Genomic DNA, 24,700 nt, shown 5'->3' with positions numbered 1-24,700 from the left:
TCTTAGCTACATGCTTATGGACAGGGTTTAGCCCTTGCATGGATGTAACTCCCCGACACCAGAGGAAAAAAAGAAAATGCCTATGCTGGATCCACCAACTCTCAGGCTCTTTCCTACTCTGTGGCTACTGTGGGCAGCTTCGCTGAGCACCTCTTGCCTCTACCTCTTTCAGTGCCTTGGAAGTTGGCACTGAGCTCGGTTCCCACCTGTCAAGACTTCCAAGACAATTGTGTATTTCCCAACCACCTCTCTGCAATGCTGCTGTAGGGCGCATAGTCCATCCTGTCTTACTTCCCTGATGAGTTCTCCTTTTGAGTGGATGTCCAGGCCTATTGATTTTCCCTTTAGTTATGTAGGTCAAATTGCACTGAATCCACTCATTCATGCACGGTCTCCTATGTCAGAGTGCAGGACAAGCTCCTCTTGATTTAGCCATCTTTGCTCCTCCTCTTATCTCCTTTTCTTTTTTTTATCTACCAGGGCAGACCAAAGCTCCTGCATTATGTCCTTGAGGTCCCTCCTTGGCTCCACTTTATCTTACATACAAGGGGCAGAGCCTATTTTGTTTGTTTCTCTTTTTACACTTGAAGTCCTAAAAAATTCATGTCAGGGAAATGGGATACCAGAGAGATAATGTTCCTGTCAATTTTAATCAGTGCTGGTTAGGATCTGGTAAAACAAATGTTTCCTTCTGGCCATGACTCCTGTTGGTGCTAACTCTCAGCAGGTCCTCTTCTGACTTTGTCTGCCAGCAAGCACTCCTGATAGTCTCTAGAGACTTCCTTCAAAGAGATGAAAGAAACCAAGGAGTTCATAGTTAAACATTCAAGAAGGGTATGACACAGAGAGGAGAAATATTTGTTGCTAAAACTCCCAAGGTCAGGCTGCAAAATGTTACTGCCAGCAGCAAAGCTCTCTTTTAGAAATAAAATTAAACCTTATTATGTTGAATGGGGTTCTGAGGCAAATTGTGTTAAAGACTGGCACTATCACTAATCAGCCCCAATTGGGAGCTCTTCAACTTTTTGTAGTATGTTTTCTCTAAACTCACAATTCTATCTCAACTTACGTACTGCTGAGTCATTCTGCAAAAATTCAGCCTGCCAACTATTGTGCAAAGGTCAGAGACACAGGGAAAGGGTGTGTATATGTGTGTGTGGGGGGATGTGTATGTGTGTGTGCGCAAATCCACCTGTGCATGTGTCCTCCCTGTGGTGAGGATGATGTATCATTTTGTTTGGGTTTACAGCTGTCTCTTGGACACATCCAAAAGATATTTAATTTCCTATAAGTGTTTTTTTCTGCTTTTATCATCAGATAAGTTGTACTGGTTTCATGAACATCTTCAGTAAAAAAACAAAACAAAAGCGCCAGAGCCATAAAATTTTTAAGAAATTCCTTAAATCCCCCAAACCATCTTCACATCTTTTTGCTGTTTTAAGTTCAAGATGTTTTTTATTAACATGTTACAGGAGGATATTTTCTCTCATAACTAATTCTATTATATTAAAAAAAACATTTAATTGGCATCTTTCAAACATGCCTTACACTAATTTTACTCATCAATTATATGTTGCCTTGGAAACATGAAGGGCTGTACACTATTTTTAGTTTATTATTACTTATCTATTTTATTTCTTTGAAGTAAACCATTTTCATTCACATAGGAGAAAGTGAGTCATCAGAATTAAAGTACCTTCCCAGTGGCTTACAGTGAATCATCAGAGTCAGAATTAGAACATTAATTCTAATTTGAACCCAATGGTCTTTTTTACTAAGCCCTAATCCTGATTGGTTTTCTCCACTCGGCCAGAAACTCTCCAAAATCACAGGGAATATTACCTAGGCACGGAGTGGGGTGGGTGAAAAGGAAGGTTGGGTTAAAGACCTAAAGTTTTAAAAAAGCAACAAATTGAAGATGACTTAAAGAATATCAATCTTAAGACTGACCGTACTAATGTCTGTTTGATCTGAGTTAGGTCATTTCACTGCTCTGTAACTGCTATGATCACTCACAAAGCTAAGATTACATTCTACTTTGTGTCATATTTTTAGGAGCACATGTCTCATCCATTTGTAAGAACCACAATATGGAAGAACACTGCACCTGGGACCAGATGAAGTCAGATCAAGTGCTTGCATGGACAGTTGGACAAATCACATTACTTGTGTAAACCTCTGTTTCCTTCTCTGTAAAACATGAAAAGACCCTCGCTTACAGTATCTTTGCCAGGTTTAAATGATAAAACATTTGCAAATATTTTCTCCCAGCACCAGTCATATAGAAAATACTCCCTAAAGCTGAATGAATAAATGAATGGCCTTAAGTGAGTGCTATGTTAATTCTTTCAGCCCAATAGGAAGGATACTGTTGAGCTCAGCACAGCACTCCATAGCAGTGACTTCCTGAATTGTACTCTAATGGTCCCCAAAGGCAGAGGAAATTTCATAGTGTTACTGCCCAGTTATACCTGTTCTGGGAATACAGTAATTCCTTTTCCAGTGCTGCCCATCTATTACCTTTCACCAAACACAAAATTCGCTTTAAGAAGGAGCAGAAATACAAATGCCTTTCTGTTAGATAGAGGTTGGGAGAATATATTATTAAAATTGTAACAGACTTCTCTGATTTCTTAGGCAAAAAATTAAATTGAAAGCCAAACAGCTATTTGGCCTTTGTAGACCCTGGATAGCGATATACCCTTGGGGGAAAGAGGGGGTTTGGATTCATTCCAAACTGTAGTTACAACATTTGTGTGTATATTTACAGCTTGTGTTTATATTCTCTGTACTTAGTTTTTACTCTTTAAGCCTTAAAGGATTCACAATTTGCCTAGAGCACAGCTTAATACATATGAGTAGAAAAATTGCCCTGTATTTCTGTTTCTCATTTATTAACCATATTTGCTTCATTCTATGTATAAATATCTATACCTCTTCTTTTTCAGGTCAATTGCACTGATTCCCAAACTTATGTGGACAACAATGATTTGTTAACAACAAATATGTCCCTAGCCTTTCCTTCACCCTTCTTTACCCAGGAGGACTTCCATGAGATTCAAAGCTGAAACCCTGCCATATAGTTAACACCTGGTGCAGCTCATCAAAATATAATATCCTTTCCCAGATGATTGGACGTCTCTGCAATGCCGTCATACAATGAAGTGTGCAAGAAAGAGTTTGGGGATTGATTTTCATCCTTAGCTTGAGATTGCATGCTTTTTTCTGTAAGACTTAAAAAGAAATGCAGTTTTATGACTTTTAAGTACTGTACATAAAGAAACTCCAACTCATCATAATTTAACAGCTATTTTTCTGGGGCAGGATGTATTTTAAATATGCCAATGTTCGAGTGTCTGGTAGATCATTTAGGATCAGTGTCCTGTTGCTTGATGAAATCCAGATCTCTTCAATGAAATCCAGATGGGGAAACTGGGTCTCTGGCAACTGCCACCAGATCTTCTCCATATGAAATCTCTCTAGTCTGCATGCACATTCAAAACTCCATATCCTGGAAATCCCAAACCAATCAAGTGGCGCTCCGCTTCTTAGTTACTGGACTAAACACAGGGAAGCGATTCATTCTTCCCTGAGGAAATAAGCATTTCTCACATACATCTATCTTGGCACCAAAAGGGCTGGCTAAGCAAATTAATAGTGTAAACAAGATTGCACTGGGGAATGTCTGTCCTACTTAAGAGAATAAACTTTTTATGCACTTTGTGCACATCCACTTACATACAAATAATTGATATGCTAATTACAAATGATTCCTAAAGCCCCTTCCCTGAGGTGCTATACAATGCTGCTTAGTCTAGTTTGAATTACTAGTGTGTCCAGTGCTTGAAAGTAATAAAAATGCATGAAAAAATATTCCATGATTCAGTCTGGCTTTCCTCTCCTTGGGCTGAGTTAGTAAGGCTTGCCTATATTTAAACAGGATAGATATTTTTCTACTTCATCCTGAAAATATTTAAGATGGTCTCCACCCTCCAGCCTCAATTCCTTACCCTTCTCTTTAGGATTCTCCCACATAGAGGGATACACAAACTTCTTACCTCCAGCTCATTTCTCAGTTATATTTGCATGGTCTCTAGCATTAACATATACACACGACTTTCACCAACACTTGTTAGCTGGCTATTGGTTGTAACTATTTCGAGGAGGGTTTCCTTTAGTCCTTTAAGTATCAATGGTATATATGTTTCTCTAGAAAGTACAGTGGGCAGCAGTATAAGGAGCAAGGTCCAGCCAAACTTGACATCAGGGTCTCTTTGTCAGGTGTCAAGACACTGATTCCAGGTGATCTATGTACAATCCATGTCAACAGAACACAAGGCAGCTCATCAGTTCTGGTAGCTGCTGGGTGAGCGATATGCATTCAAAGCTGTGTCATTCAAAAGTGAGCCTACCAGGGAGCTTTCCTAGGCTAGACCTGAGAGACAAAGGAGTGATAAAATATGGGAGGGGTGTGAATTGAGGGAGGGCTAAAGGATACAAGGTAGAGAATAGATGAGAGGAATAATATTAATTCTATTGCTAGAAAGTTCTCTGAAGCAGAGAGTATTCACGTGATTTAGGATTTTTTTTCAGAGCAACTCATGTTAAAACATGTAATTCTCAAGATTTCCACTTATGGGCAAGATCTTCCTGTCTCAAGATCATTTCAGAAACTGTTCTAGCATCAGAACCTCTTAAACTTCTCTGGAAGAATCAGGTCACTTTGTGCAGTGGCAGGGCTTTTTTAGGATAAGAAGTGAGCAGGCAAAGTATACAGAAGTATACAGAACATCGGAGTCACAGAACAAACCCATAGCATTCAAGTAAACAAACAAAACATCACCCCAGAAGACTGGTAAGAAAGAGGGCTGTTATAGTATCTGGGTGACTTGTTGGTAGAGCTCAGGAATGGATTATGAAAGACACCTGCCAAAGGGCAGAGAAAAAGAAAAATGTATAACTATCAGTCTAGGGTCAGAGATACTGATAATCCATGGCACTGCAGTGCCTCCTAAGCACTGTCAAAAACACATACCTTGGTGTTCAAGAAAGGAGGAAGGGGGAGGGAAGGAAGAAAGGGGGAAAGGGAAGGGAAGGGAGCAAGCAAGCAAGGAAGGAAGGAAGGAAGGAAGGAAGGAAGGAAGGACGGCAGATAGAAAGAAAGAACAGCAGGCAAAAAGAAAGGTAGACAGAAAGACAGTGTCTTCGCTTATTGACCAGGATTTAAAGCCCAAAGGATCAGACACTGATAAAAAACTGTTCACTTCATCGGTAACCAAGTAATGGCTACAGGCAAAGTGAGGTCACTGATAGAACATTCAGGACAACTCATACAATTAGGCACAAATTATCCTATATTCTAAGGCACTTAAGGTCTTTTGAATTTAACATTTAAGAGGCACATCAAACTAGGAACAGTAAATGAATGTCCCATTTTGGCCTCATTTCCACCTGTGGCTAATATTAACAGTGAATTTAATTAGTGTCTGAGTCATCCATTTTCCAGAAACGATCGGCAATTGTACATCTGTCATACTGCAGAGAGGCAGGACAGAAGTTTATCAAGTAGAACAAAAGCATTTAAAACAAATATCTTAATCATGGTAGGCTGAGTTCAAAGTACGACAATTACAAAATGAATTTGCAGCTTCCCTTATCATTATCACTGGGCGAAAGAGAGCTAAAATTAAGGTTGTATAGCTAGCATACAATTGAAGAGAAGAAGATACTGTTAAGTTTTTTACCAACTCTTACATTGTGATAAAATGGGATAGAGGTGGAAATAATTATATGCAATTAATTGTCCGTAAATATGTTTACACAATTTCTGCTGTTCAAACAAAAGAGATTTTCAAGAAATTTGTATTGCTTAAAATTGCTATGTTAAAAGATGTGTTTATGTATTATTGTTTTGCCATATTACAATGTTCAAAGGTATAGCTATAACTGTTGAGCCTTCCTTCACTGAGGATTTCTATCTTCCTGTTTCTAAAATGAAATGATAAGGAGTCTGGAGTCCCAGGTGGAAGATAAATTCTAGATGACTTAACCATTATAATAAAAGAAAATCCTATCATCATTAAAAGTCAATAGTGAAAGGTTTATTCTACTTAAATGCCTTTTAATGATCTCCCTGGGTTCTTGTTTTATTTCATTAATATTGATGAACAGTTTATAGCATGGATGGGAAATTTCTATAGATAGATATGACCTTGTATTAGGACCAAAAGATGATATAAGTCATGCCTACCATTGCAAAAATGCTGAGCTAAAAAATATTTCATGATAACAGTCTAAAAAATTTTCTATTAAGTGATATGTGACACTATTCATTTTCAAAAGCAGAAAGTCTGGTTTTTTTCCATTAAAAATGAAGAATTAAAGCATATTTATAGAATCTCATATTTCCAAACTTTAATAAGGAATTAAAATCTAAGTAGTTAAATCTGATCATTATTCTTGTTTCCTATATATAAAATTATAAATTAAACCCACAGGATTAAGAGTTCTTTTTATTTCAGCAAACATTTAAGTTCTATTTAACAAACAGAATGGATTGTGAATATACTACACGTCACGTGGCTCATTTGCACAAAATTAGTTTCCTTTTGAGGGGTTTTTGTATAACTCTATAACTCTTTGAAATGAAGTTTTTGAAGAAGTCTTGGGGTAGCAATTTTTCCTTGTGAAAAAGTTTCATCCTTCCATTGGACACTTGGAATGTTTAATCTTAAACAGGTAATGTTTAAGAGATAGGCAAATGTAGGTTCACATTCTGGCTTCCTACTTACTAGTTGTGTGATTGTAAGCAAACTAATCTAAGCTTCAATTTTCTCATTTGTCAGATGAGAAAAAAACACCCATATCTGTAGGTTTTATAGATTGCACATTGTTAGAAGACTCAAATGAAATGGATCGAATAAAAAGTTAGTGCAGTTCCATGCACAGGCAAGTGCTCTTTAGAACTAGGCTATAGAGTGCAGGAGTACATTGCTTGTCAGTGCTTAGCACAGAGAAGTGCCTGGCACAGAGCAAACATTTAATAAAAATGCATCAATATAGGAATAAAATAGTGTCATTATAGCAAAAGATACCAATTCCTCTATGTTACATGGTAGTTTGCCCTTTTCTTCTTGTTACTATCTTAAAAATCCTGTAAGTCGAATTTAGATACTTGATTTATATAGTAGGATTGTCAGTGATTTCAATAGGTGAATCCCGAACTTATAGCAACACTGACTTTTATTTCAGAGGTCATGATAGACTCTAAGGATAATTACCCTTCACATAACATACAGAAGAGGCACAATTTTATGTATCAGAGATATGGGTTTTCTATTCTGAGTGTGATGGCAGTAGAGCTCTGGATAGATGGACAAACAAATTCCCCACAGGAATGAAAAATAGGTTAAGTGAACTATTCCTTTATAACCCTGCTGTCTAAGAGCTTGTTTGGGGTTGGATACTCATGGTTAGTCCTGGGTAGTTAATCCTTGCAGTACAATCAATGTCTGAAAAGATATCAAACCTGTAAAGAGGACCTACTGCCAATCCTTTTCAAGCTTTTCCAGGAAATTGAAGAAACAGAAACTCCCAGTTTCTATGAGGCAAATTCTGATACCCAAAGCAGACAAAGACACCACAAAAGGAAAATTACATACATTCCTGATGAACAAAGATTCAAAGTTCCTCAACAAAATACTAGTAAATAAAATCCAACGACTCATCAAAAAGACAAGTCTTCGTCATGACTAAGTAGGACTCATCCCAGGGATACAAAATGGTTTAACACTCAGAAGTCAATCAACATAATACACCATATCAATAAAAAAGATAAAGCCCATATGATCATATCAATAGGTACAGAAAAAGCTTGTGTTCATGATAAAAAGTCTTAACAAAATGGGAGTCAAAGGAACTTTCCTCAATATAGTAAAAGCTGTCTACCACAAGCCCACAGCAAGCATTATTCTCAATGGGGAAAAACTAAAAACATTCCCTCTAAGATTGGGAACAAGATAAGGTTGCCCATTCTCACAGTTATGGTATTCAATATAGTATTGGCAATAATTGGCATAGCAGTTAGGAGGAAAAAGTATTAAGGGCATCCAGATAGGAAAGGAAGAGGGAAAGCTCTTACTATTTGCTGATGACATGATATTATACTTAGAGAATCTTAAAATCTCTACTGAAAAAGTTCCTAGAAACAATAGACTTGTATAGTAACATGGCAGGTTGCAAAATCAATACCTAAATGTCCATGGCTTTCCTATTACAAATAATGAAAAAGAAGAAAGTGATATTTAAAAAAATCCCAATCATAATTGTGCCACAGAAAATGAAGTACCTTGGAATCAGCTTAACTAAGGAGGTAAAGGAACTGTACAAAGAAAACTATAAAAGCCCTTCTGGCTACTGATTAAGCTGTTTAATGGACATGATCCCAGAGACTCACAAACGAATCTCAGAACCCAGCGGATTTTGGCAGAAATGCGTCTGGACTCTGCATTAGGTTACCAGTGCCGGGCCACCCCAGGTGGGAAAAGGTGCCATCCTTCTGCCTATTTCCCCTGGTGGCTCGGTGGCCGCCATCTTCCAGAAGCCTATGGATAGTCAGGTATGGGCCAGCAGTGACAAGATATGTGGGGCCTCATGGGATGGGGATGGAGCAGGTCCTTGTCCTCCCCCACCCCAACGAGTCGCCGCCCATGCACGGCCCTTCCAGCTACTGATTAAGCTGGTTAATGGCCATGATCCCAGAGACTCATAAATCTCGGAACCCAGCAGCTTTTGGCAGAAATCCCTCCAGGTTTAATTATTAAAATTTCAGAATTCCAAAATCATGCGGCCACTATTGCGGCCATGTGACATCATATGCTATTCATAATCAGCAATAGAAAACAAATTGCCTAATGTGGCCTAAAGTCTGAGTGTTGGGGGAAAATCCCAAACAATAATGGTGGGTCTCTTGTTGAAATATTGAATGCAATCAAAGTAGAGAGAGAATAATGTGGAAATCATCTGCCACATAGGTAGGGGGAAGGTGTGGGATGGGGGTATACTGGGGATTTTGGTGGTGGAAAATGTGCACTGGTGAAGGGACAGGTATTTCATCATTGTATGAGCAAGACTTAAACCCGAAAGCTTTGCAACTGCTCTCACGATGATTCAATAAATAAATTTATAAAAGAAAAAGAAAGAAAACTACAAGACTCACTTAAAAAAATAAAAGAAGAAATAAGGAAATGGAAACATCCCCTGCTCATAAATTGGGAGCATTAATATTGTCAAAATGGCAATAATCCCCAAAGTATTATACAGATTCAATGTGGTCCCTATAAGGATACCCAGGACATTTTTCAAGGAAATAGATCAAATCCTCCTGAATTTCATATGGAACAATAAACCCCCATGAAGAGTTAAGGCAATCCTTGGGGAAAAGATGATGGAAGGCATCACCTTCCCCAACTTGAAACTGTACTAAAAAGTGGTAGTAATCAAAACAGCATGGTATTGGAATAAAGACAGACCTGTAGACCAATGGAATAGAGTTGAATATCCTAGCACAGACTCTCAAATATATGATCACCTAATCTTTGACAAGGGAGCAAGAAACATGAAGTGGAATAAGGAAAGCCTGTTTACCAAGTGGTGCTGGCAAAACTGGAAACTGGAGAGCTACATGTAAAAATATGAACTCTGGAGAGACACACATACGAATCTCAGAACCAAGCAGCTCACTGCAGAGATGCCTCCAGACTTTACAATAGGCCACTTTCACCGGGCCACTCCAGACATGAGCAGGTGCTGTCCCTTCGCCTGCCCCCTAGGAATCCTGGTGGCCGCAATCTTCTAGAACCCAACAAAAAGTCCAGGTACATGGGAGCAGAAGTGGCAAATGCCAGGCTTCACGGAACAGGGACTGGATGAGGAGGGGCCAGCCCTTCTCCTTCCCCTGTCCCCGATGGGACTCTGAGACAACGCCCACAAAATGCCCCATCTACTTATTAAGCTCCTACACTGCCATGATCCAGAAATGCAAACGCGAATCTCAGAACCAAGCAGCTCTCTGCAGAGATCTCTCCAAACCCTAATTATTATAATTTGAGAATTCCTAGAGCATGGAGAGCAGCCACGTGACATTATATGCTATCCATAACAAGCAACACAAAACAAATTGTCTAGCATTGCCTTTTTGGCAGGTTTGAGTGGTGATGGGACTGTTGTTGAAACATTGAATGCAATCATAGTAGAGAGAGAGTATTGTGAAAATTGTCTGCCACACAGGCAGGGGGAGGGTTGAAATGGGGGGATACTGGGGATTTTGGTGGTGGAAAATATGTACTGGTGAAGGGATGGGTGATTGATCATTGCATGACCGAAACTCAAATATTGTAACTGTATCTCACAGTGAATCAATAAAAAGGGGGAAAATGAACTCTGAAAACTATCCAACACCATGCACAAAAGTCAGATCAAAATTGATTAACAATTTCAGCATCAGACCTGAATCCATAAGGTACATGAAAGAAAATCTAGGCAAAACCCTCCATGACATGAAGCTAAAAGCATCTTCAAAGATGAAACCCCACTGTTGACCAAGCAAGTGGAAACAAAGATAAACAAATGGGACTACTTTAAACTAAAAAGCTTCTTCACCTCAAAAGAAACCATGACCAAGACACAAAGACAGCCCATGGAATGGGAAAAACTATTCATCCAATACCCATCTGATAAGGGGTTAATATCAAAGATGTACAAGGCACTGGTAGTACTTTACAAGAAAAAGACAGTCAACCTCATCACAAGATGGGGAGAAGAAATGAACAGAAACTTCCTCAAAGAAGAAATTCAAATGGCCAAAAGGCACATGAAAAAATGCTCTACACCACTAATCATCAGGGAGAGACAAATCAAAACAACAATGAGATATCTTCTTACACCACAGAGACTGGCACACATCAAAAAGTACAAGAACAACCAGTGCTGGCAAGGATGTGGGGAGAAAGGGACTGTCATTCATTGTTTGTGAGAATGCCACTGGTCCAGGCATTTTGTAAAACAATATAGACACTCCTCAAAAAACCAGAAATTGAGCTCCCATATGACCCAGCAATACCGCTTCTAGGAATATATCCCGGGATTGCAAAATAGTGCAGCATAAATGACATCTGCACTTGTATGTTTACTGCAGCACTGTTCACAATAGCCAGAATCTGGAAGCAACCCGAGTGTCTGAAAACAGAAGACTGGTTATGGCACATCTACACAATGGAATACTATGCAGCTGTTAAAAAAGATGAAGTCATGAGAGATAAACCCGGAGCCGCTGAGCGTGAATCGGACCCTCTGCGGCGCTTAAAGACTTTGACTCCAAAGATGTAACACATTCGGGCATCCAGCGCAGCACCCGAGAGCAATGCATTGGGACACCAAACTGGGCTACAACCCGGTGCTGCTGGGGGTGGATTTTTTTTTTCCTCCCCACCCTGTCTTCCTGCATGGAAAGCGGCGGGCTGGCGGCACCATGTGGCAGGCGCCATCTTCTGATTCCAGACCCACAGGTATTCGGATTTTACTTTGGGGGCTCCCAGGAACTCATGGGAAGGGGGCGTAACCGGCACGCCCTCGGCCCAGATAAACCCAGAGCCGCTGAGCGCGAATCGGACCCTCTGCGGCGCTTAAAGACTTTGACTCCAAAGATGTAACACATTCGGGCATCCAGCGCAGCACCCGAGAGCAATGCATTGGGACACCAAACTGGGCTACAACTCGGTGCTGCTGGGGGTGGATTTTTTTTTTTTCCTCCCCACCCTGTCTTCCTGCATGGAAAGCGGCGGGCTGGCGGCACCATGTGGCAGGCGCCATCTTCTGATTCCAGACCCACAGGTATTCGGATTTTACTTTGGGGGCTCCCAGGAACTCATGGGAAGGGGGCGTAACCAGCACGCCCTCGGCCCAGATAAACCCGGAGCCGCTGAGCGCGAATCAGACCCTCTGCGCCTAAAGACTTTGAATTCAGAGACTTCTTACAGCAATGCACTGGGACTGTGAGCTGGGCTATGTAATTTCTGGCAGAATTCTCCCTGGACTTTATACAGAAATCCAAAACCGCGCGGACGCGGCCGCGTCCGCGCGACTTAACATTTATAATTGTTCAGCAATGTGAATTGGTTCCATTTGAACAGGTCTGACTTGGGGGGGAAACTCCAAATAATAACAGTAAGTTTTTGTTGAAAATATTGAAGGTTTTTAATGTAGCAGCCACCTCTGGACTGTGAACTAAGCAAAAGCCCCACGCTGGCCGACGTGGCGTGGCGTACACCATACTATGAGGCTCAGGAAGGGGGATGAGGGGGAAAAAGAAAAAAAAAAGGGAAAAGGAAAAAGAGAAAAAAAAAGAGAGAGAGAGAGTTATGTCAACTATAGTGAGTTTTGTGTTGAATTATGGAATGTAATCAAGGTAAAGAAAAAATGAAGTGAAATTCATTAGTTATACAGTAGGGGGTAGGGGGTGGGGGCGGGGGGTATACTGGGGTTTCTGGTGGTGGAATATGGGCACTGGTGAAGGGATGGGTGTTTGAGTATTGTATAACTGACATATAAACCTGAGAACTTTGTAACTTTCCACATGGTGATTTAATAAAAATTAAAAAAAAAAAAGATGAAGTCATGAAATTTACTTATAAGTGGATGGTTTGGGAGAGTATCATGATAAGTGAAATGAGTCAGAAAGAGAGGGACAGACATAGAATCACTGCACTCATTTGTGGAATATAAAACAATATATTAGACTAATATCTAAGGACAGTACAGACAAGGGCCAGGAGGATTGCTCCATGATTTGGAAGCCTGCATCATGTGCTGTGGGAGAAAGTTGGGATACAGAGGGACTGCTAATTCCATGATGGCTGGAGGGATTGCTCAGGATGGGAGATGTGTACTGAAAGTAGACAAAGGACCAAACTTGATGACCTCTCTCTGTATTGCAAGCCATGATGCCCAAAAGTAGAGATTAAGAAGGAAGGTGCTTGCCACAGAGGTGGGGTGGCATGGGGTTGGTGGGAGGGATAATGGAAACATTGGTGGTGGAAAAGACGCATTGGAGGAGGAATGGGTGTTTGATTACCTTATGACTGAAACTCAATCATGAAGCTTTGTAATTGTATCACACAGTCATTCAATAAAAAAGAAAAGAAAAAGAAAAGAAAAATGCTCTACACTACTAATCATCAGGGATATGCAAATTGAAAACAACAATGAGATATCATCTCACACTATAGATATTGGAACACATTCAAATAAACAAGAACAACCGATGCTGGTGTGAATACAGAGAGAAAGAAACTCTCATTCATTGCTGGTGGGAAAGCTGAATGGTCCAGACTTTTTGGAAAACAATATGGACATTCAACATTTGAAAAAAGAGGGTGAATAATGAATATGATACTTTTTATTTTCTCATAAAAGAAAGGAAGTAAAATGGAGCTATTTTTTCTGACATCTCTGAATTTTTTTTATAGGTTAGAAGTACTTAATGGGAAAGACATTTTTTTTTCAATTTTGTGTTATAAGTCATTGGACTCAAGGTAAATATGGCAAGAACCAAATACAATTAGGTTCTTGGTTCATTATTATTATTATTATTATTATTATTATTATTATTATTATTTTGGGGTCATACCCAGTGGTGTTCACGGTTTATTTCTGACTCTCTGCTCAGGGATCATTCCTGGCAGGGTTCAGGGGACCATATGCGCTGCCAGGGATAAAACCTGGTAAGGTTAAGTGCCTGATCTGCTATACTATCTCTCCAGCCCAGGTTCTTATTTTAATAACTACTGTTATGCAATAAAGTTCATCAGAATAAGTTTTGCTCCTCTGGTCAGTTTGATACTTTTCCTAATAAAGTTCTACATAAGTGAATATAAAAACTGCTATTAAATGAGACGCTCTGTTTAAGAGACTTTAATAAGTATATTCATTGAAAAGTATGGTTAATAATGTTTTCCTTTGGGTAAATATTTACGTAGTGTCTGTATTTAATTAAATCAAAAAGTTGGAGAGTTGAATATTCTTAATGTTAGCTTTCCCCTGAAAACATTGAACTGACAATGCCAACTTCAGTATACTTTGTACTCACAGACATTATAAACACCACATATATAGCTTTCCTGTGATATATACACAAATGACTGGGCATTTAGTTAAGAACGTTTGCTGCTTTTTAGGGCTACAAAATGAAGATAGGGGTGCAAATGAAAAAGTTTAAGGATAGTAGATATTCTCAAACTATGCAGACATCACATCATGGACTGGAGCGATAGCATAGCGGATAGGGCATTTGCCTTTCACGTGGCCGACCTGGGTTTGATTCCTCCGTTGTTCTTGGAGAGCCCAGAAAGCTACCGAGAGTATCTTGCCCGCACGGCAGAGCCTGGCAAGCTACCCATGGCATATTCAATATGCCAAAAACAGTAACAACAAATCTCACAATGGAGACATTACTGGTGTGCGCTCGAGCAAATTGATGAGCAATGGGATGACAGTGATACAGTGACAGTGATGCAGACATCACAACAGCTCACAGTAGGCAAACAGTTTGGTCATCTTGCAAACTCTAAGGTTTCAGAGTGGTATTTATCAAAACCTCCCTTGAACTGGTAGCAAGAAAACACTTGCCTTTCTTCTCCAAAGTTTTTAACTCTAAAAGCTCCCAATATCTATAGGTACAGATCTATATAGATCTCCAGTATCCTTATAACATACTGGAAGTAGATTAAACAATAAAATGATCTCGCACTGCATTTGAGTACAATTACAGTGCAAACAGGTTAAACACAGGGCACTTTACCTCATTTTAGACAGTGTAGCTTGGCCACTAGCAAACCTTTCCTTTGGAGTAACAGCTTTCCTCTTTTGGGAATTGCATTTAATTCATGAAATAACCACGGAAAGGAGTGTGGTGGACCTTTGTGTAAATTAATATATTATACCTCCATCCCTATACATGACCTATAGTTTTCATTTGAAGGAGGAGGGGTGCTTATAAGAGCAACATGGATATTCCTTTACACCAGTGAAATGAGAATGCTACCATTTGTAACAACGGTAGCAGCTTCCATGGAAATTATAGGAAACTTTTGGAAGTCACAGTCCTTGCCCTTCTATATAGGTACTGAGCAAACTTAGCTGTCTTTTACATAAAATGGAATTGAAAGTCTTTTGGTGTTGAAAGTGTTCATGCGAAGATTCTTTATATATTCAATGAGCAAAAGACATCATAGCCAATTTTTAAGCTAAGAGAGGTATGTTCAACCTTGAGATACAACTGTTTAGGGTCAAGGATAAGGCTCAGTAGTAGAATATATGCCTTACATGTGTGAAGCTTGGAGTTGGTTGATCTCAAGCAACACACACATCACTGGATGTGGCTTTCATCGTAATAAAAATTCTTTTCTGGGGTAGATTAGTTCATCCCTGACTTGCATGTGTTAGGACCTGAGTTCAATCCTTCACACTGAACAAAAGATGCAATTGTTAATTTCTTGCCTGCTTTGCTGGTAAAGTCAAAAGAATAAATCAGAAGAGGGGAGGGGAGGAAAGGGAAGTGAAAGGGCTTGTGAATCACACACTGAAAAGCAGTTCAGAAACAAATTAGAAATTGGAATTGGATGGCATACAAAAACTAGAGCACACTGTAAGTGAGTCAGATAAAGAGTGAGTCAAAACTATAGATAACAACGAGATACTAGTGGAAGGTCATGGGCACTTTGGGGGAAAGGAGTGCAGTAACTCTGTAAATCAATACTATAAATTTTAATAATACTAAAATCACAGAAAACTATAATGAAAAAAAACTTTACACTAAAAATTATAAAGAAGAGACAGCCAACCAGTGAGACTCCAGAATAAAAAGAATGCAAAGGAGAGAACACATACATTGAAGGGTCTTTTTTCAATCGAAGCCATTCCTGCATCTATGTCTACTGTATCTTTTGGGTCAGAAGTCATAATGGCAAATGTGCAAAAATGACTCTGGTTCCAAGCCACAAGTTGAGAGGTACTCAAATGCATGATTGGGAACCAAATGGAGTTATTAGGACTAATCCTCTAGAAAGCAATTTAGTTGGATGGTTTAGTTCTCTGTGTTCCTTTTTCCTTATACTGGTCTGCTACCAATTCCTGCTTCTCTGAATGCTCACGGGGCTCACACTGTAACCTTTCAACCTTTCACAATATACTGTCACTAAAAGCTACACAAAGCCATACCTCGATGACAGAGTGAGGGCGAGGAAGAGAGGTTATGCCAAAATATAATTTTAAGGCCTATTTCTAATTGTAGAATTTTAGATATTAGTACAATTAGGTGGAAGAGAAGCCTAGGTTAGGCTTGAAGCCTGTCTGGATCTCCTGGAAACTTGTCATATAACACCTTGACCAGACTTGACTATCGAAGGAAATCTAAGGGACAAATTACTATACAGCCTGGAACCTGCTGTTCTGGATGGTCACTGCTCTGATTGCGGGTATCCATAGAAAAAAGGGGCCTTGGGAATCATAAACTGATGTCTGGTACTTTAGTAGGCAGGCTGGAAGGATCTTTAATAAATGCTGGCCTCCTGTCCACTGGGGTAGAATAAGCAATGCAGTCTCTGTAAAGGCAAATCATGTGTGATCTTTCACAGATCTTTTCCTAGGGACCAAACTCACCATTATAAACATGTCTAGTTAAACTTGATACCAACTCTATCTTAAACCATGAATTACCAGGGGATTAAAAAGGTTTCAATAGTGTATCAGAAATTATTTTAGAGAGTGAGAATATAAACTTAAGGGAGAAACATGTTTTTTTTTCTGACTGAAGAAGGGTAAACAGATTTCCTTGGGGGTGAAGTCGACTGATAAATCCTCAAGTTTGCAGATGATACTCACCTTTTCCAGGCAGTGAAATGCCAACAAAAGGGAGAAATAAAAGAGGACCTTTTGAAAGGTTTTATAATTGGAAGAAGATCTTTAATTGGGTCACGTACATTTAAGGTAATCTAGTTAGGGCCAGATACTACAAACAGAACTTGCAGGATAATGGGTGCTGACCTTTAAATTAAGACCTAGGAAAGAGCTTTAGGAAATCCTGTGGCAAGAACACTGTAGAAAATTACCTAGCTTCTTGCCATGGCAGGAAAAAACCAAAAAAATGCTGGGCATTGTCAAGAAAAAGAGTAAAAGGGAAAAAAATCTCATTTTATATAGAACTATAGTATATTTTCATTGGTAAAATTCATAAGAGCAGCTCTGATTTGTATGTCTCAATGGCAGAGCACAGCATGAAGAAAACAAAAAAGACCCTTAAAACCATCACTGACAGATTTCAAAAATCTTATATGTGGGTGGGAGGGGGATAGTTCACAACCAGGTGTGCCAGGGAACACTCGTGGTAGTGCTCAGGGGATCATATGTGGTGCCAAGGATTGAACCAAGGTCTGTCATGTGCAAGGCAAGGTAAACACATTACCCACTGTAATATCTCTGCTCCCAAAAGCCTTTTCAGTTGACTAATACAGAAGAAGACAATGGACAAGATCGAAACTGAAAAGTTAGTGCTGCTGAGAGGCTTGCCAAAGATATTTATCTAAGAGGCATCTCTCAAGCAATAAGTTTTTCAGTTTTAATACTTGTACTTTATACAGTGACCAGTGATGATTGCTAGTGTATGCTCTTTTTGGTTCTTTTGCTTTTGGTTTTTATTTTGGGGTGGGGGCACACCCATTAATTCTCAGGGCTTACTCCTGACACTGTGATCACTACTGGCAGTTCTGTAGTGCCCTGACCATATGCAGTGCTGGGACTCAAACATTGGCTGCTCACATGCAAGGCAAACATTAAACCACTGTATAAACTCTCCAGTGCAGCATGCTCATTTAGGACATGCTTGTTTACACCAGAGACAGAGAGAAGTCTGATCCTGGTGGTGAAGGGATTAGAAGTGACTCCATTCCCATTATTTAGCTTAAGCAATGTTTCTCACTTATAATAAGACTCACTTTCTCTGCTGCCAATGCCAGCAGTGAATTTTACCTGATCAATCTCAATTTTTACATATACAAGTTTAATCTCTGTCCTATCACCCCCAATTCTGTAGGGCTTCTCTGCTGCAGTGATACACACTAGCAAACTGCCTATAAGTGACTATAATTGCATGTTTAGCATAGCATGGAAAGAACAAATTTATTACACCAATTTAACATGATGGACAGAAATCAAGAACTCATAATAATGTACATCTTAATATTCACGATTGTATGGAAGCAGCTCTCCATAATTGGTGAGCTGTAACAGATCAAATCAGGTCAATAATATTATATACATGGAGATTTTGGTTAAGAAAGTAGAAGTAAAAAAAAAGAAAGAAAGTAGAAGTAAAGGGATTTCCTGGATAGCAGAATCTCTGCTCTTGTGATGGCTTTGATTATATGGGTAGCAAGTAAGATCACACTAAAAGTGTGGCTCTGGTACTTGGCTCTCCTATACAGTGGCCACTTACCTGACTAAATATGCATTACGAACAGTGTAAAAGCAATATGGGTAGACAGAGGTTTTCTTTACAAACTGTTTCTTAATTAAAATCAAGAATTTCATAGGAGGCAAGGTGGGGTATTGGGGGATGGGGTGGGGATTGTGGGAGGGATACTTGGAACATTGGTGGAGGAGAATGGGCACTGGTGGAGGGATGGGTAAATGATCACTGTATGACTGAAATGCAAACATGAAAGTTCATAAGTTTGTAACTGTAACTCATGGTGATTCACTAATAAAAATAAAAAAAAAAGAATTTCATGGGAACGGAGGTAAGTTCCTCCTTTAGAAATACAATCCACTTGTTATTGGCTTGTGGTACTTCCATACCTTTCACATATGTGGTAATATTTTTCATCCCGTATGCCATCCTGAATCGGCACATTTACACTGTAGTATCGTCCTTTTCCTAGGCCAACATCAGACACATCACCTGTTCCTGTAAGAGAAGAGCACTGTGAATGATTTTAAAACATGAGTACTAGAAAACCTGATGGAATCCGACAGGTAGTCAAAAGACCAAAAGGTTGATTAAGAGAACAATGAGTTAGTGACGGCTTTTAAGATATCAAATTAAGAAAAATAATACAGAAAATTAACTGATATAATCAAAGTTGGGGAAGCAGGAAAGCCAGCAGAAAATAGAAAACATTTATTGCCAAGTTTGCTGTATGAAATAAAAGAAACTAAATACTTTGCTTGATTTTTCAAGGGTCTCAGACTGATATAATATTAACACATCATTGCAATTATCAGGATGTTAATATAATATATTAATTGCAAATGAGCTATCTATTGATAGCCCATAAAAATCACCTACAAAAAGAAATAGCACTACATGTTTCTGATCATGCTCACCTATAATAACTGTGTTAAAATTTTGCATCAAGTGGAGTACCAAAAAGAAATTCAAATATAAAACCAACAATATTAAAATATAAGTATTTTTAAGACTCTGGTGTTTATTCTTCAAACGTAATTCTGAACACACAAATCACTTTGGGGGATTCTTTCATGAGGTAAGTGTACCCAGTGATGCTCAGTTGTTATTTCTGGAACTGTGCTCAGGAATCACTCCTGGCGGTGCTTGTGGGACCATATGGAATTCTTGAAATCAAACCTGAGTCAGCTGCATGCAAAGCAAGTGTCCTACCCATGACACTATTGCCCCAGCCCAAGAACACAAAATTCACTTGCCTGGAAAAAATCCTGGGGAGAATTTGTGCAGGGACACCGTCATAACTTTGGAGGTGAAACTGAAAGCATCTTCTACACCTATCACAGAAAAAACAGCAGAACAATCAGTTTATGTGATAATGCTACCCCAGTTTCCAACAATGGAAACTGTAGACAGCAGCTGTGATAAAGAGAAGAGAAAGTAGAAATAATAAAGATAACAATGTTAAGCAAGGAATAAGGCAGCATATTCCTCTGATATTTGATCTTTGTAATTATAGAAATAAGTAGAACTTTAGTCTTAAATGTTGGTGTTCCTTTTTAAAATTTATGTAAAATTATTTTCGGCTCCCCTTTCATAAGCAATGGGATGTCCAAACTTTTTTAAAACACCGACTATATATTACTGAAAATTAAAAGTTGGATATTTGTTATTCCTATATTTAATTCTGATAGTTTTTTTTTTGGTTTCGGTTTGGGCCCACATGTGGCATTGCTGTGAGATCAGTCCTAGTGATGTTCGGATGACCATATGATGCCGGCAATCAAACCTGGGTCAGCCACATGCAATGAAGTGTCCTATCTGCTGTACTATTGCTCTGGCCCCCTTGATGGCAGTTGCCGCAAGTGGTGGTAATGGGAAGGGCAGTTAGGATAGAGAAGGGACCACTATGACAATGATACTGTGAAATGATCATCCTGGACAAGAACTCAGCGCTGAAAGCAGGCAAAGGGACAAACATGATAACCTTTCAGTATCTGTATTGCAAACCATAATGTGAGTAGGTAGGAGAGAGAAGAAAAGTGTCTCCCATAGAGCAGATTGGGGGGGGCAGGAGAGAAACGGGGGACATTGGTGGTGGGAAATGTACACTGGTGAAGGGGCAGGTATGGAACACTGTATGACTGCAATGCAATCATGAACAAGTTTGTAACTGTGTATATCACAGTGATTCAATAAAAATAAAAGTGAATACATTTTTAAAATATTGAAGTAAAACTGCATTATAGCACTGCATAAATTTCAGATGTGCATCACTGAAACTCAACATGTATTTCCCTGTATCCAAATGTGTAAGTTCTCCCTCTTGCTTTCCTGCACCTGTAAACTGTCCAAAAAATTTGTTTTGTCTTTAGAGCATCTGTTTGTTTCCTTTATACATGGCATATAAGTGAAATAATATGGTGGTCTTCTCCTTCTAGCTAATTCCATGAAATATAATACCCTCTAGCTCCACCCATACTGTTGTAAATGGGAGGATTTCATCTTTTCCGAAGCTGAATAGTACTCCATTGTGTATATATACAATGTCTATTTTTATCCATTTGTTATACAATAGGAACTCATACTTCTTCTAGTTGGGAGGACACATTCGGGTTGGAAGATGTGAACTAAAAGTAGACTATAGACTGAACATGAAGGCCATTCAATACCTCTATTGCAAACTACAACACCCAAAAGGAGAGAGAACAAAAGGGAATGCCCTGCCTCAGAGGCAGGGTGGGGTGGTGGGGGATTGGGTGTGGGTGGTGAGAGGGATACTGGGATCACTGGTGTAGGTGAATGGGCATTGTTGGAGGGATGGGTAAACGATCACTGTATGAGTGAAATGCAAACACAAAAGTTCATAAGTTTGCAAGTGTACATCACAGTGATTCTCTAATAAAAATTAAAAAAATTAAAAATTTAAAGTAGAGACATAAAAACAAAAACAAAATATAATGTTGCAATAAAAATGGGAAGGCACATCTCTCTGTGAATTGGTGCTACTGCATGTAGGAGGTAACTTACAAGAACTAGATCATACAGAATCTGAGTAACCATTACCTCTTCTCTTCAATGATGTTGCAATAACCTAGGGTCTTACACACATTTTTAGCTGCAGTGCTTGCTAAAGGTTGTACATTAGGTTAATTTCAGTGATTAGATAGATTTTCACTCCGTTAGTTCTAGTGTGTACACATATCGTCTCTGGAGTACACAGTTCAGTTTAGGTGCACAATTTATTTTTTTTTTGTATTTAACATTTTCCCCCAAGAATTTATTTGCTTAAAACCACTAATATTTTATTTGCTTCCCTTTAAAAATAAGAACAAAGGGAAGGAACAGTGGGGAAGTAGGAATAGAGAATAAAAGGATGAACGAAGGAAGAGTTAGAAAGAGGGAGGAGTGATGGAGGAGAAAGACAGAGAAAAGAGACAAACATAAAGGGGATAGGAAGACAGAATAAAAGAAAGCCTGAAAGCACCTGCTGCAAAAAATCTTTTCTTCTATTTAGCTGTATTTTATTTATTAATTGAGGTATAGTGATTTAGAATATTGTTAATGATGGTTTCCTGTGTATATGATTGCAACACCACATCCATCACTAAGTGTACCCATTTGCTTCCAGGTCCACATTTCTTATTTTTTGTTTGTTTTTTTTTTTTGCTTTTTGGGTCACACCCAGTGATGCACAGGGGTTACTCCTGGCTGCACACTCAGGAATTACTCCTGGTGGTGCTCAGGGGACCATATGGGATGCTAGGAATCAAACCTGGGTTGTCCATGTGCAAGGCAAATGCCCTACCTGCTGTGCTATTGCTCCAGCCCACCAGGTCCGCATTTCACATCCCTTTCCAACTGCCCTCCCCAACTCAGTTTTGTGGATCAGTAAAACAACGTTATAGTACTTATGTTATCTTTAAGTCCTACACATTAGACAGATCATTCTGTATCTACTTCATTTCTTCTGACTTCAATATGATCCTCTAGTTTCATCCACGTCGCAGAAAACTGCATGATTTTGTTCTTTCTTGGAGCTGCATAGTATTCCATTGTGGGCATATGACATAACTTCTTGATCTATTCATCCATAGTTGGGCATTTGGGTTATTTCCACATCTTGGCTATTATACTAAGTGCTGTGAAAAAGATATGTGTGAATATCCTTTCCAATGAATACTTTTGTATTTTGGGAATAGAGACCAAGAAGTTTCATCACTGGTATATTCCACTGGGTTCTGGAGTTCTATTCTTATAATTTGGACAGATTTCCATCCATAGAGGCTGAACCAGATGACATTACTAATAGTAGGATGAGGGTTCCTTTCTCAAGGTGCACAATTTCCTTTTTATTTTTTTATTTAAAATTTTTCTCATTTGAAACTATATTTAACACCATGATTTACAAAGTTGTTCATAACTGTCATTTCAGATAATGAATATCAATCTCATACCAACACCAATCCCACCACCAATGAGGCCTTCACTCCAAAGTCCAAAGTTACCCACCCACTCCAGCCTGCCCCCTTAGCAGGCACAAAATAATTTATATTGCTTGTTACAACATATAACAGCTTATACATATAACATATACAACATATAACAGCTTCCCTCCCCACCCTGAGCAGAGCTCCCGGCGGCCAAAGACCACAGGAACCTAGCTACAGCCATGCTCGAGGCCCCTCTCCACACTTTTGGACGGGCCTCAGGCATGAAGGTACTGGCAGAGGAACCCAGGTATGTGTAATCCCATCAACAGCCAACATCCAGAGACTTAAAAGCGAGCTCCCAGAAGAGCACAACTGTGATGTCTTGTAGCCTACTTACTTCTCCCTCTAGGAGAAACGGGCAAGCTTCTGAGAGTTTCCTGCCCACATGGGACAGCCTTGCAAGCTTCCCATGGTGTATTCAAACACTAAATGCAGTAACAAGCTGGATCTCATTCCCCTGACCCTGAAAGAGCCTCCAGTGTGACATTGTTGAGAGGGCCGAGCTGAGAGAGACTTCTAAGATCTCAGGGAAAGGATGAATGGAGAGTTTACTGAGCTGGCTCGAGAAATCGACGATTAACGGGGATTTCGTGATTCGTGATTCGTTACAACATATAATATCATAATGGTGTTACTAAGATTACTGTCTGAGGATTTTCTGGGCTATTAGGTGCTAGTTGAGGCCTCTGTGCTATTGTTTTAATTTTCTCTGTTTCTACTTGGCTGTCACTATTGTGAACTTTGGAGATGGTGTACAGGGACATATGTGGCCGTGCACTCCAGCAGCTGCATCACTAGGAAGACTCAGCACCATGGTGTCTTGGGTTTACCAGATTCAGTGCATGGTGGATTCTCTCTGAGATGGGTTGTAGGGCTATGCCTCCCCCCTTTTATTGATTCACCGTGAGATACAGTTACAAAGCTTTCATGTTTGATCTTCGGTCATACAATCATCAAATACCCATCCCTTTACCAGTGCACATTTTCCACCACCAAAATCCTCAGTATTCCCCCGTGCCCCATTTCCAACCCTCCCCTGCCTGTGTGGCAGACAATTTCCCCCATACTCTCTCTCTACGTTGGTTACATTCAATATTTTGACACCAGTCCCACCACCACTCAAATCTGCCGAAAAGGCAATGCTAGACTACTTCCTTTGTATTGCTTGTAATGGATAGAATATAATGTCCAGTAAATTCTGTGTCGTTCTCTTCCAGAAGCTTTAGTTTATAGACTCTGGGTCTTGGCCGTTAATGAGATTACATGGTGCCGGGGGCAGTTTGTGGGTAAGACTGCCAAGCTACTGGAAAACTAGATACCTGGTGGGAGGGGGCCCAGTTCCGATACAAGCGGGCTTAGAGATCTCAGTCAAGGGTTCCTGCATATCTGGGTTTTCCTGCTGGTTTGCTCTTGGGTGAGGCTCGTCCCCTATTGGGTGAGGCTTGTCCCCTCTTGGGTGAGGCTCGTCCAAGCGTGTGGAGAGTGGCCTTGAGCATGAAGGCGGTTGGGTTCTGGAGGTTTTCAGCTGCTGGAGTTCTGCTTGGGGTGGGGAGGGAAACTTAACCCATGCCCCTCTGAGGTGCCCCTGTGAAGACAGCTTGGCACGGGGTCAGGACATTCTGCAGCCTCTCTTTCTGGAGCTTTAGTTTATAGTCTCTAGGTGTTGGCCATTGATGAGATTACATGGCACAGG

At 39.7% G+C, this 24,700-nt stretch overlaps 1 protein-coding gene across 1 annotated transcript in view; it reads right to left on the bottom strand.

Moving 5' to 3' along the window:
- HDAC8 (histone deacetylase 8) overlaps positions 1-24,700 on the bottom strand; it is a 388,207-nt gene that overhangs the window by 249,744 nt on the left and 113,763 nt on the right. Inside the window, exons 6-7 of the mRNA XM_055122721.1 lie at positions 19,774-19,851; positions 18,907-19,015 (exon numbers count right to left, since the gene is read on the bottom strand). Of these exons, the coding sequence (XP_054978696.1) occupies positions 18,907-19,015; positions 19,774-19,851 (187 nt within the window). The remainder of the gene's footprint in view (positions 1-18,906; positions 19,016-19,773; positions 19,852-24,700) is intronic.

Source organism: Sorex araneus, chromosome X (genome assembly GCF_027595985.1).
Source record: "Sorex araneus isolate mSorAra2 chromosome X, mSorAra2.pri, whole genome shotgun sequence".
NCBI lineage: Eukaryota > Metazoa > Chordata > Mammalia > Eulipotyphla > Soricidae > Sorex > Sorex araneus.
Note: the sequence above shows the minus strand (reverse complement) of the source record. Positions and strands in the feature narration are given on the sequence as shown.